At 37.3% G+C, this 12,720-nt stretch overlaps 1 protein-coding gene and 1 pseudogene across 2 annotated transcripts; one reads left to right on the top strand and one right to left on the bottom strand.

Annotated features, from left to right (window-relative positions):
• The first annotated feature begins 1,728 nt into the window (after nt 1-1,728).
• Nucleotides 1,729-1,837, top strand: LOC112126296 (annotated as a pseudogene).
• Nucleotides 1,838-2,261: 424 nt separating this feature from the next.
• LOC106667446 (jouberin) lies at nt 2,262-11,842 on the bottom strand. 2 transcript variants are annotated; one of them, XM_014395404.2, is made up of 7 exons: nt 11,724-11,842; nt 7,568-8,406; nt 7,290-7,473; nt 6,929-7,172; nt 6,105-6,871; nt 5,883-6,045; nt 2,262-3,178 (listed from the first exon to the last, which is right to left on the bottom strand). In XM_014395404.2, the coding sequence occupies exons 1-7, from the start codon at nt 11,828-11,830 to the stop codon at nt 2,522-2,524; spliced, it is 2,961 nt and encodes a 986-aa protein (XP_014250890.2). In that variant the 5' UTR covers nt 11,831-11,842; the 3' UTR covers nt 2,262-2,521. The 2 variants fall into 2 exon arrangements, with proteins under 2 accessions (XP_014250890.2, XP_014250889.1); XM_014395403.1 differs by lacking the exon at nt 11,724-11,842 and adding an exon at nt 8,735-8,796.
• Nucleotides 11,843-12,720: the final 878 nt, after the last annotated feature.

Below are 12,720 nucleotides of genomic sequence, written 5' to 3'. Positions count from 1 at the left end.
CGGGTTGACGAGTCTGATTCCAGCAAGGCAGTGCCCCTGCTTATATAGGAAAGAGCTCTATTCTGATTGTCTGCAGAGAGGAGGGCGAGAACATTCCATCAGTCGTAGTGGCATCTAGCGGTATCGTGGAAATAACTAGTGGCCATTACAAACTCAAATGATATGAGTTCAGCGTATATGAACATTTTACATATAGTACAATATTTGTACTTGTAATTAGCAAATAATTGTAATAAAAAGTCCAAATTTTAATAACTAATCCTTCTGGAAAAAGTAGAAGAAGAAAAATAACTTTATTCTGGGACTGATGTCCCCTAAGAATAATTTACGTGAAATAAATAAAGGAAGTTCCTTCTATGAAGTTAAAAGTAAAAAAAAAAGAAATCTTGGCACAATGTATACCAATAAGACAGGACAGAAGAAAAAATTACGAGAATATTAGGCGAAAATAACAAATGTTAACGTGAGGTCTCTGCTTGGTGGGAGAGGAGGTGATTATACAGGTGGGATTTAAAGAAGGAAAAGGAGGCAGCGTGACGAATAGAAAGGGGAAGAGAGTTCCAGATTTTAAGGGCTCGGATCAGAAAGGATCTTTCGAAGGTATGGGTCGTATGTTGCGGAAGGATAAGGTCGATTGGGGATGAGCGGGTCTTACGAGTGAGATGTGAGGAGTTGAATTGGAGGGATTGGATGATGTAAGGAGGACGACGAGTGTGGTCACGATGGGATGGTTATTTAGCATAAGAGGTGGGATGCTGGGGAGGGAATTGAGGAGTTGCCAGGACCCGATAATTAGGGCGGTGGATTTGGACGGATTGAGGACTAGGGAATTTTTATGGGCCTATTCGTTGATGGAGTTTAGGTCTTTTTGAGAGTGGCCGAGTGAAGATCGGAAGGGTGGAAGGATATGTATATTTGGGAGTCATCGGCATATAGGAGATAGTTACAGGACTGGATGGAGTCGGGCAGAACATTGATATAAATGGAAAAAAGGATAGGAGAGATGCTAGAGCCTTGGGGCACCCCAGATTTTAGAGGGAGGAAGGAGGAGGTAAGGCCATTGGGAAGGGAGTCAGCTTGGTGGCGATTGGTAAGGTAGGAGTGGAACCAACGGATGGTGCTGGAGGAGAAGAAAAAAGATTCGAGTTTAGAGAGGAGAGAAGAGTGAGGGACAGAATCGTAAGCCATAGTATTAGTATAAAATAGTACAAATTGGACAGTTTTCTACTGATGCCTTTTTTGATGCAGGGATGGAAAAAATTATGGTACCCGATCGTACTGGGAAAATTGTCATTAGATCATCTATATTATTACTACAATTATTTAAATAAATAAACTAAATAAAGTTTTTCTGCTTGCCTGGCAAAGTGCAGATCTGCTCTTTGATGATTGTCAGTTTTAACCAGTTTTCTGAACTATTTTTTCTCTCTTGTGCAAGTGACAAGTGTGTGTATGGATTTGTAAGTTTTGAGCTCATGGCACGATCAGCGGTCATTCATTGCGGTTTTGGGCATTAATCAGAGTCAATTTCTAGTTACTGAGAATTTCCAATGACAGGGAGAAGTCAATACTATATTTCGCGAACAGTGATTTCAAGGCAGAGAACCAAGAAAAGTGGCGATCGAACTATTTCAAGTGAGGTAATTTTTGAGAGCCTCTAGTCTGGAGAACCTACCGTCTTCAAGATAAAGAAAAAATGCAGCTTGAGAGTGGACACAAACAGTGGATAACGTTGCGCAGTGGCAATATCGTAATCAATAAAGTTCTACTGAGATGCGATAATTGCTAGTTGAAAACTACAACTAAATGGTATTAATAACTGTAAAGTTGTATAAACGTTAGTGTCACGACCGGGATTCGAACCTACGACCTTGGGCTCAATACGTCGCTCTAACCACTTGAGCTATCGTGACTTCAAAAAGTTAGTGTCACGAGCGGGATTCGAACCTACGACCTTGGGCTCAATACGCCGCTCTAACTACTTGAGATATTGTGACTTCAAAAAGTTAGCGTCACGAGCGGGATTCGAACCCACGACCTTCGTTTCAATACGCCTTTGCTCTAACCACTTCATTTCATCCAAAACCTAACATAAAAAGATTAATTAATTAAAAGACGTAATTTCGTCAATAGACCACTAAATATAATGGTTTTATAAAAGTTTTATTATTATAATTAATTAACAAAATAAACATACTAATTCAATTTTTTATGAAGATACAAGAAATTATTAAACATAGCAAATAAAAATTAAAACAGAAGAAAATTCACGATGTTTAATATAAAATAAAGTTCTAAAAAATTTCATAACGCTTTAACACTAACATTGTAACATGTTCTAATGTACTGAAGACTAGATGAACACATCAAGATGTCCAATGGCTATTTTTAATGAACAGTTTACAAACGGGAGCAGGTTCTTTAGGTACAATCAAGTATTTATTATTTGATTTTTAACAGATAAAAGTTTTTGCATTTATATGGACGTTTAAAAATATTATGTTAAATTCCTCATGGGGGTTTATAGTTTTGGGTTGTCTGGAGAAATGGCGACTAGAATTTTGTCCATTTTCTTAATTATATCTGAAAGCCTATGGTCCATGTGAGTATCGCCCTCGGCCATCCTAGATTCTTTTTTTGTTCTCCTCGCCGACGAATCTTTCCTAGCACTCGGCGCAAATATTTCCGTGTCGTGAAAAGCGTCATTGCCGATTCCTTTCCTTTCTTTTTTTGACCCCCAGAGCAACGATTTGAGAATTCCCACGTCCTTTTTTTTCTTTTTCGTCGATTTCGGCTCGGGCGAGTCGGAGACGCGCTGTTCGGCGCTGCACCTGCTCGTCGCCGATGAACTCAGGCTGTACTGCGATTTGTGGACACCCATGGATTTCTCCGTCCACACTAGACCGACCTCGTCGCCGTCCGAGTCCCGTCCGAAAACGGATATCGTCAGGGCAGGGAAACCCTGGCTGGAATGGGAGACTAAAGCCATCATGTGCTCGTGCGGGTGGAAGGAGACTGCTGCAGGAGAATCAGGACTGTAAAGTCTCGTGTACATTGCTGTTTTCTCGCCGGTGTGGCCGTCCCAGATCGACAGGCTGCCGTCTTCCGAACACGCTATTACTCTGGACCCACAGCCGCAGAACGTCGACCCCGTCTGGAGCTTGGTGTTCATTCCACCCTGGAACAATGAAAACGTTAAATTCTGAAGATCCGTCAAAGGATGAAAGTTAACTTTAAAGGATCTTCACTGGACCCGCCTAGTCTCGCTTTAACAACGGACTCGGCGGTCCTAGGGTTAATCTGATTGTAGGTGGTGTTTATTTTCAATTTTTGACTGATTGGCACTGCATCACTATATTGGGTCTGTCGACTCTCTCAAACGCGTTTCACCTGACCCCTTGAGGACAATTGAAACTGATGGCTTAGGCCGAAACGTACATCTAAACCCGCAAAAAAAGTGGACAGACCCAACAGGTCTCTCTCAAACTTAACATTTCACATTTACGCGGTACGGCCTTAGTCGACTTTCCAAAAAATTTGCATTTTAGATTGGCAGACATTGATGTGTTGATGCACATGAGGTTATGCGACGAATATAAGGATATTTTTTACCTCTTTTATTTTCCTAAAAAGGATTTTATTTAAAATAGGTTAGTCCAAGAGACAGGTTAATTTATTTCACATGTTTTCATGTACATTTCGGGCTGCCCATCATCAGCAACCCTAACAAGAAGGGCAGTCAAGTACATGACTCTTGGACTAACCCTATTTTAAAGAAAATCCTTTTTAGGAAAATAAAAAAGTTACAAAAATATACACAATAAACCAACAGACGTGGAATTTTACAAAAACGTAAATCTGATGTATGTAATTTTCTATTTATTGATCATTGCAAACAGACGATTAAGTGTTTTGTTAAATGACCTAAATAATGATTATTTTAAATTTACATAATTGTCCAAAAACTTTATAAATCTGACATTTTTCTCAAATATAGAGAAGCATTGGTTAATTTGTGATATTAAAAAAAACTTTCTAGCTTTGGATGTTTTCAGCCTACAACAAAACATCCAAAAATCAATAAAAACAATTGTTGTCTTTCTTGCATTATAATTTTTTTTAAACATGAAATCTAACCAGAGCAAAATTATTGAGATCAATCTATGCATAACGTACATAGACATGTGCATTTGCAATAGCCAAACATTTCGATAATTATGGCCCAACCGTTATATACATCATCGCTATTAACTCATCGAAATACCCTTAATATTTCACTAGTTGATCAACTAAATTTTATGAAACAGAGGAGAAATTGCTCTTTTGATTTCATTTTCATTTGTCCTAATATTGGTTCGTTGACTTTTTTTTTTTCTGGCGCATCTGGATTATTGTAAAGTTTTATATGCTGTATAGAAGCAGGTCTACTTCAAAAATATAAATTTAAGAAAAAACTGGTTTTAATTGTTCTTAAGAAAAAATTAACCTATAAAATCTTTAAAAAGAAGCAACCTTTGGAATAAAAACAATTGAAAACATGCTTTATGACAAACACATGCATGGGTCTAAACATAAATATAAAACGTTGTTAGGGGACCCTTCAAAATATAATTTCTCTATCGTATCACAAAGTTAATTACTGGGCTTATTTAAAGGTTAAGTCTTAAAAGATCAACAAACAAAAACATTGAGAAAAATTAACCTATAAAATCTTGAAAAATAAGCAACCTTTGGGATAAAAACAATTGAAAACATGCTTTATGACATACACTTGCATGGGTCTAAACATAGATATAAAATGTTGTTAGGGGACCCTTCAAAATATAATTTCTCTATCGTATCACAAAGTTAATTACTGGGCTTATTTAAAGGTTAAGTCTTAAAAGATCAACAAAATTAGACAAAAACATTGAGCAAAAATTAACCTATAAAATCTTTAAAAAGAAGCAACCTTTGGGATAAAAACAGTTGAAAACATGCTTTATGACAAACACATTCATGGGTCTAAACATTGATATAAAACGTTGTTAGGGGACCTTTCAAAATATAATTTCTCTATCGTATCCCAAAGTTATTTACTGGGCTTATTTAAAGGTTAAGTCTTAAAAGATCAACAAAATTAGACAAAACAGATAGAAACCTCTTTCAAGGACTAAACTTACATTCATTTACAAAAAGTATTCTCTTTAAAAATATACATATTTTACATGTATACATATGAATGTACATATCTTGCTATCTGGCCAATAAAATTTTATAGAACTTGGCATGATCGTTTCTGATTTATTCTATGTGTGGCAAAAATTTGGCTAAGTGCATCACGGATTTTGCGCAAGTCCTCCCAAATATATTTTTTTCTATGATTTTATTGTACTAAGTAGAATTAGCAAAAATTAGGCACTAATAAATGCTAAAACCTTTGTTGAAAAAGCAAAATCTCCAACTGTATTCTGTATGTTGAACTATTCTCAGATATTCAGTGGTTAAATAATAATTATAATAAATATTCCAATTATCTGGCGGTTTAGCTGGAAAAAAAGGACTAATCGAAACTCTGCTGCAGTACAATATAAAAATTAAATTAATAATAAGAAGTAAATATTGTGTCATTTTTAAACTTAATCAATTCTTAGGATGCAAATTGTAATTGATGCTTGTTGTTGGTCGGTGCGTCGGTGAACTCAGAATTGGGCTCACTTCTATCGCGGATTTGAGTAGTACAACAAACCGGCAAGTGAAGACTGACCCAATAAGGACCACGTGCCAGTTCAGTTCACATTATAATTATTAAACTTTTAGTAAATATAGTATTAAAAATAAGATCGATATAGGTTAGGGATGGTTAGGGTAATGCATTTGGCACTGCCCGATTGAATATGTACCTGAAACCATTGAAGGACAGATCCTGACTCTATGTCGATCATCCTTAGAAGGCTGTCTCTTGTATGAATGAGAAGTCGTTTTCCTGCAGGATGGATAGTTAAGCTATTTATGATTTTACCTCTGAGTTCTCTTATTTTCAATTCTCTGCTCAGCTCTAGAGATCTGTAAAGTTGTTAGGACATAGACGTAATTAGAAAAGGAGAGAGAAAAAGAAATATTACCCTTCACTTTTAGCTTTCCAGAATATAATGACACCATCGCTATCTCCGGAGACGAGAAGCTCGTTTCCATTGGGGCCATCGTGAGGCTTAAGAGCGCCTAACGTGTTCACACGAGCCTTGTGATGAATCAGATGTTGAACCGGATACGCGCCAGAATCCGAAGCGCTGCTCCAGAGGCGTACCTGATAATCGTAACATCCAGTTGCTATTATGAATTTCAGTTCCAACCAGCATGCACTGTAGACATAACTGGGATGTGGGAAGACTTTGAACGGCCTTGTCCTCTTGTTCGCAATGTCCCAGATGATTCCTGTGGCATCGGCGGAAGTCGACAGGAGATATTTGTCATCAGGGGACCATGAAAGACTGTAAACCAAGCCATGATGGCCCGCTAGTGTAAGATATCTTGTTCCTTTATATGTAAAAACTGTTATGGTATTTGAAGTGTGACAGGCAAGTAGCAGGCCGGTGTGGTTGAAAGCGATGGCCATCCCTCCATCCGGACCTGTCGGTAACTGTTTCAAGACTTTATTTGGTAGCTTGCACGATAGATTTGGCAGCCTACTCCAAATCACTCTCTCCAGTTCTTCTTCCACATGTGAGCTGATTTCTGGAGGGTTATCCTCTTTTGGCTTATCTTCTTGCTGAGTTTTTAAATCTTCAAGCTCCTGCGGCTTCACTACAAAATTAGACGGTATGGAATTCAACGTGATGAAAAGCGTGCTCTTATAAACTGAGTATTTTCCTCGCTGCCACCAAAAGAATGGCTAGAAAAAAAATTTTTTGTAATCTTGTGTTTACACCTCTTTTATAACCTCAAATACTTTTGGCAGTTCAGAGCTCTTGGCGGCTGATGGCAATGAACGAGACGGTTTGTACAATTGAAGCCGCAGCTTTTTACCAACATTAGTCGCTCCGTTGACACCAACAGGTCGCAGGAAAGCCCAAGCGATCATGTCTGATGAATCGTTTGAAAACAGTTCAAACAGCATGAGAGTTGATGTTGAAGCAATATGCGATATTGGCTCCATCCATACAAGATCCTCATCCCACCTTGGCATAACAGTTCTGAAATAAATTATTTAAATGAGTTAAATTATAACTTAAAGTGTTTTTTAAGACAAATATTCTGCTATCTGAAAATCAAGAATTAATTTCCCTACAAGTCTTAGTATTATTTTATACCTTTGGTATAAATTGTCAAATGGATGTGTTTGCAAGACATCAATATTCATTTTTCCAAAAGCACTTCTTCGGTATGCGCATTCCTTAACATCAAGGACATGCACCTTCAGATAAGGTTTAGAATTGAAATCTCTCATCTTTAGAGGTTCAGCACCATGGATTGAAAGGCAGACTGCAGTGTCATCTAAAAACCAAAGGATTATAATAATTATAGTAATATGAATGTAATATAATAATTTCAGAGAGAGAATGAATGAGTAAGGTGGAAAGAGCATAACCTGTAGCAGGGGTTGGACTTGGTGCTTTATTCTCATCAACAATACTTCGTTCAGTTGTCTTACTTTCCAAATCAGAATCCTTTTCATTTGATTTTGGTGTGTCTTTCAGTTTTCGCTTTTTCTTATGTCTCCTCTGCCTTGGAGGAGGAATGACACCAGTATCTCTGTAGTCCATTGATGAAGTCGTGCAGTAGCTCTTCGGAGAATCAGCGTTTTTAACTTCGGCCTGAAGGGAAATTATGTCTTCAGATGATTTTGTAAGCGACTTCCTAGGCAAAGGGACAGGCGGCTTTGATAACTTCTCAGGCGAATTGCCAGAATCTTCACTGAGAGTTTCAGTCGCACTTCCGCGTGGCCTGCGATGCCTTGCTGAGAGTGGTGCAAGCTTGATCTTCGATGACCCCCCTGTTGAAGAGTCACTTAGTGTTTCAGTGGCAGATCCCCTTTTTTCCTTTGAGCTGACTGGCCTCCTCCAAGCGACAGGGCCAGGTTCTTTAAAAACAGGGTCACTGACACTCTTAGGGACGTTGCTCTCTCTGCTAAGCATATTTAACATTTCAACACGTTCTTTGACTGAGACAGCGCTTGAACCCCTCAATTTGATCATGGGCTTGTGAGAGTCCTCTGAGCTCAGCGTGTCTTTGCTTGATTTAACAGAGTTTTCAATTTCATCTGAATTGTAAACAATTATATCATCCTCAGACTGCTTGATCGTAAATGTAGATCTTTTTCGTACTTTTTTCCTTTTCTTCTCAACCTTTTTGTTTCCACCGTCATCACTTGGTGTTAGCAATTGGATTCTTGAGCTATGAACCTCTGCAACATGTACAAAACTGGGCCTGGGAAAAAAAATTGTTAAACTATATAAATTATTATTAAATTTAGAAAAAAACTATTTAAGCCGCTCATTATTCACTGTTCATATGGAATGCTCCTGAAGGTAAAAAAATCACTGCCTACTAAATTCAAAAATCAATAAATTGTACAGCACAAAATATTGCTACTTTCAATTTAAATAATTTTATAGATCATATTTACTTCAAACGAAAGTTTGTAAACAATTAATTGTTTGTTTAGTTTTATTCAAAAAAAGGAACCAATAGGCAAAATTTGTTAATTTTATTAATAGTCTTGTTTATTGAAATAATTAACTAATTGTGAGTTTACGGTATAGCAGAGTGATCAACAAAGATGACAAGTGCCTGAAAATTCATTATTTCTCTAACTTCTAGTCTTTACTGGCATATATTTACAAAATTCTCATATGTAATCACACACCAAAAATTTTTACATCTAACCTAACCATCAGGTACTTTCAAGTCATTGTGGCCAGTCTCTATCAGCCAGGTATCGCACAGATACAGGGATACCACAAGGAATTATCTTAGGGCCCATCGTCTACACGGTAAATACCGCAGGCATTCCTACTCTGCTTGAAACAACTCTTACCACCTATGCAAGATGGTACCGCTATCCTTTTCTCTCATCTTAACCAGAAACCTACAAACCTATGACACATAATTGAGAAATAGTTCAAGCAGTGGAAGATGACAAAATGTGAACATGTAACTTTCTCCCTTTGTTGAATGACCACTGCTTCCATTTAGTAAAATCGTATCCCATCAGCTAATGAAATCTGCTACCTTGGGGCTCAGCAAATGACTTACATTGAACCCTCAAATGTGACGTAAAAGACAAAAGCTAAAAAGATGATTCAGGTTGCTTAAAAGATTGCTCGACAACCAAAACTGTCTCTACACCAATTTGGACAGCATTGAAATTTCACGTTCAACAAAATGTTCTAACCTCCAACGTACTCATACACATCATCAATGCTCCTTTCTATGTACCCAATTATACAATTCACAATGATCTTAACATCCAATATGTCCTTAAAGTAGCAAAAAACTGCTACAAGAAACAAACAATTATCCAGTCACACAAACCGTCAGAAATCATTCATCCTGCACCATCAAATAATACTACACAACGGCTGAAGCGTCACTGGCCTTAGGACTTCCTGGAAAATGGTTCCTTTTTTCTGTTTTATATATATTTTCTGTGTTAATTTTGCATTGTTTTCCAAAGTAAGATATCAGATTTGCTTAACCTCAGCGCATTGGCGCAAGTATAAATAAAGGAGAAAAAAGTCACAGATTGACATGATTATATCTCCAATAAGAGAAATTTTCTATGTTGAAATCAAAGATTACTTACTCCATCGGCCCTCACCGAGACTGGCAAAAACACTGCTACAATTGGAGAGGGCCAAACTCAGAGGAGTGGTGGGACTACTAACCGGTCACTGGTATCTGAGAAAACATCTACACAACATGGGTATATACAGTGATGATCCTATTTGTAGATTATTTAATGAGGAGGAGGAAACAGCCACTCATATCATCTTCGAATGCGAAGCAACAGCTCAATGGAGGTATAACCTAACGTACGGAAAAGATAGGGAATCAAATTGCAGCAGCAACAGTCAATGACGTGATACATCTAAGAAGAAGGATTGAGTTTATTCTGAACTAAGGAACTAGGAAGGTACAATAAGCCAGAAGGCTGCAGTGCCTGGGGAATACAAACCCCGCTTCCTAGCATCCTTTCCACCATACCATACTCCATCGGAATACAAATAGCATACCTGTGTTTCAGTTACGAGGTACGAATAGGAATCATAAAATGTATGAAATGCGGAATCATTATTATTAACATAAAATGGAAGGAATTGAAAACTCTAACAATTTTTGTAGATATAACAATGACATTGATAAAGTTTGGCATGAAAGCATCCTCCAAAAAAATGTAATAACTAATGTTTTCAAAAATTATGCACAAAATATTGAATTCCTTCTTGGTGGAATTGAATGCACCTTCAGTTCTTGACAACCTAGGAAAGAGCAAGGGAATAACGATTTCTCTTTAATTAATGCGAATAATAATAATAACAATGTAAATGATGAGAGATGAGAAAGAGAGAGAGAGCTTAGTTGGGGTATGTATTACACTGGAAGCAAAAAATTCAGTCTCATTTGAATCTGGAAGCAATAAACTGTTTAGTTTTCATCTTTGTTTTCTTAATTTCAATTTTTAAACATGAAACTGCCACTTAGTGCTGAGGATGTTGCACATGGTGTGGCACTTGATGAAGGACGTTTCATCATGCTCTATGCTGCCATCGGAGTTCCCTATGAAACTATGCGAGACGAAGCATGTTAGATGTTTTCGAGAAACTGGGTGCTACCATAGAAGGCCCAGTTCTGGACACCTAAGGGTAACAGAACCGCAGGATGACCGTTTTTTGACTGTGAGAATTTTGGAAACCGGCACCTTACTATTGTTCAAGCGATTCATCAGCTCCAGGAAGTTCGAGGTAACCAAATTTCTAAAGGCACTGGTTGAAGAAGATTAAATCAGTATGGACTGATGGCTTTTCACCCCGTAAGAGGACCAGAATTGACCAGAACACACGGAGTTGCACAGCTCCCATTTGCTCAAGAACACAGCCGTTCGTCTTTGGACGATTGGTCTGCTGTACTTTTTACAGACGAGTGTAGATTTGCTCAACGATCTCCAGATGGGCGTGAAAGAGTGTGGAGAGGGCGAAATGAAAGATATGAAGCCTGTAATTTTTCCCAGCCGACCTTTTCAATGTAGCTCAGTGATGGTGTGGGCGGGAATTTCAAAGGAGAGTCGCACAGAGTTGGTTGTTGTTCATCGAAGGTCCTTGACGTCCATTCGCTATGTGGATGAAATTTTGGAACATCATGCATTGCCTATCCTTGATGAAATCAGCTACAATCCTATTCTAATGCACGATAATGCCCGTCCACATGCTCGCATAGTACAAACCTACCTTCAACAGCATAACATCAGGGTCTTAGCCTGGCTAGCCCGTTCTTCAGACTTGAACCCCATCGAACATTTATGGGATAACCTCAAATTTTTGTAGATATAACAATGACATTGATAAAGTTTGGCATGAAAGCATCCTCCAAAAAAATGTAATAACTAATGTTTTCAAAAATTATGCACAAAATATTGAATTCCTTTGGTGGATAGTAGATTTTGTATATATATGTACTATTTGTTCTTAAATCTTACAATAATTTCAAATTTTAATTTTAATTTTCAGATTTATAGTGCAACCCACATTTCTTCTTGGACGGGTGAGGACATGTCGCTAGATACATATCCTCTATCAAGTACAGGTATCTTGCTTGGAACATCTCTCCTGGGCACTGGGACAGGGCTGGTCATCCTGCTGGGGCACTGGTGCGACTGCTCGGTCGGCCTTCTGTCTATATCGGTTGCTAAGTAACCGTTGCTAGGAAAACAATGTCACCACCAGTGTTTTCCCCAGTTATGTACACATTTCATAATAAATTACCTACGATCACATTTATTGATAAGTGACCGGTTTAAAATAATACACATTAAATAGCAATTGTATACTTTTTAACGAATTACATTTTAAACAGAAGTACCTATAGCAACGTCTACTATTTGGCTCTGTTATATAAAAAATAAATAATACCTGCAGTCATATATTTTTTTATATTTAAAACTTAAGCTTAACTTATATCCTGTTTGTACCTTCTGGTCTATTGGGTTTATCTTCCACCTAATTAATATCTAAGTGATAATCGCTTTATTACAAATTTATTACAAACAGAATGCAACTCTAGACCATGGGTTCGAATCCCATCTGTACATTGATGTTTTTATTTCAAATTTCATGTATATAAAATTTAAAAAATAGGTGTATTGAAACCATAAAATAGTCATTAATCAATTTGTTAATAATGATAGCAAACGATTTTGTAGATATAGTTTTTTTTCAGCAATTTGATATTTTAGTAGAACGCTATTAGCCCACCGCATCAAACCCATTTGATTGAGAAATGAGACAGCCATAAAATAGTAAAGAAAGCGTTGATCTTTATTTTTTTAAATTTGTCTGTTTGACTGTTTGACATTTGGTTCAGAAATGAATTACGTCCATTATGTCCAATAAATTTAACAGATTATAATATATAAATAATTTAAAAATTAATTTAAATTGTTGTGGGGGGGGATGTGGACTTTTCCATAGGTGTACAATTGTAAATGGTTTTTATCTACATCCTCCTAAAACAGCCGGAAAAAAA

This window comes from Cimex lectularius, unplaced genomic scaffold, assembly GCF_000648675.2.
Source record: "Cimex lectularius strain Harlan isolate CLEC.00 unplaced genomic scaffold, Clec_2.1 scaffold10, whole genome shotgun sequence".
Lineage (NCBI taxonomy): Eukaryota > Metazoa > Arthropoda > Insecta > Hemiptera > Cimicidae > Cimex > Cimex lectularius.
Note: the sequence above shows the minus strand (reverse complement) of the source record. Positions and strands in the feature narration are given on the sequence as shown.

Bases quoted from the DNA above. Each gene is read 5' to 3' on its own strand.
- LOC106667446 (XM_014395404.2), bottom strand. From the start codon at position 11,830: ATGACCAGCCCTGTCCCAGTGCCCAGGAGAGATGTTCCAAGCAAGATA. The intron at 7,474-7,567 runs GTTATGCTCTTT...TTTGGTTTTTAG, and splicing joins AAGTCCAACCCCTGCTACAG to ATGACACTGCAGTCTGCCTT. The intron at 6,872-6,928 runs GTATTTGAGGTT...TTTTTTTTCTAG, and splicing joins AGAGCTCTGAACTGCCAAAA to CCATTCTTTTGGTGGCAGCG.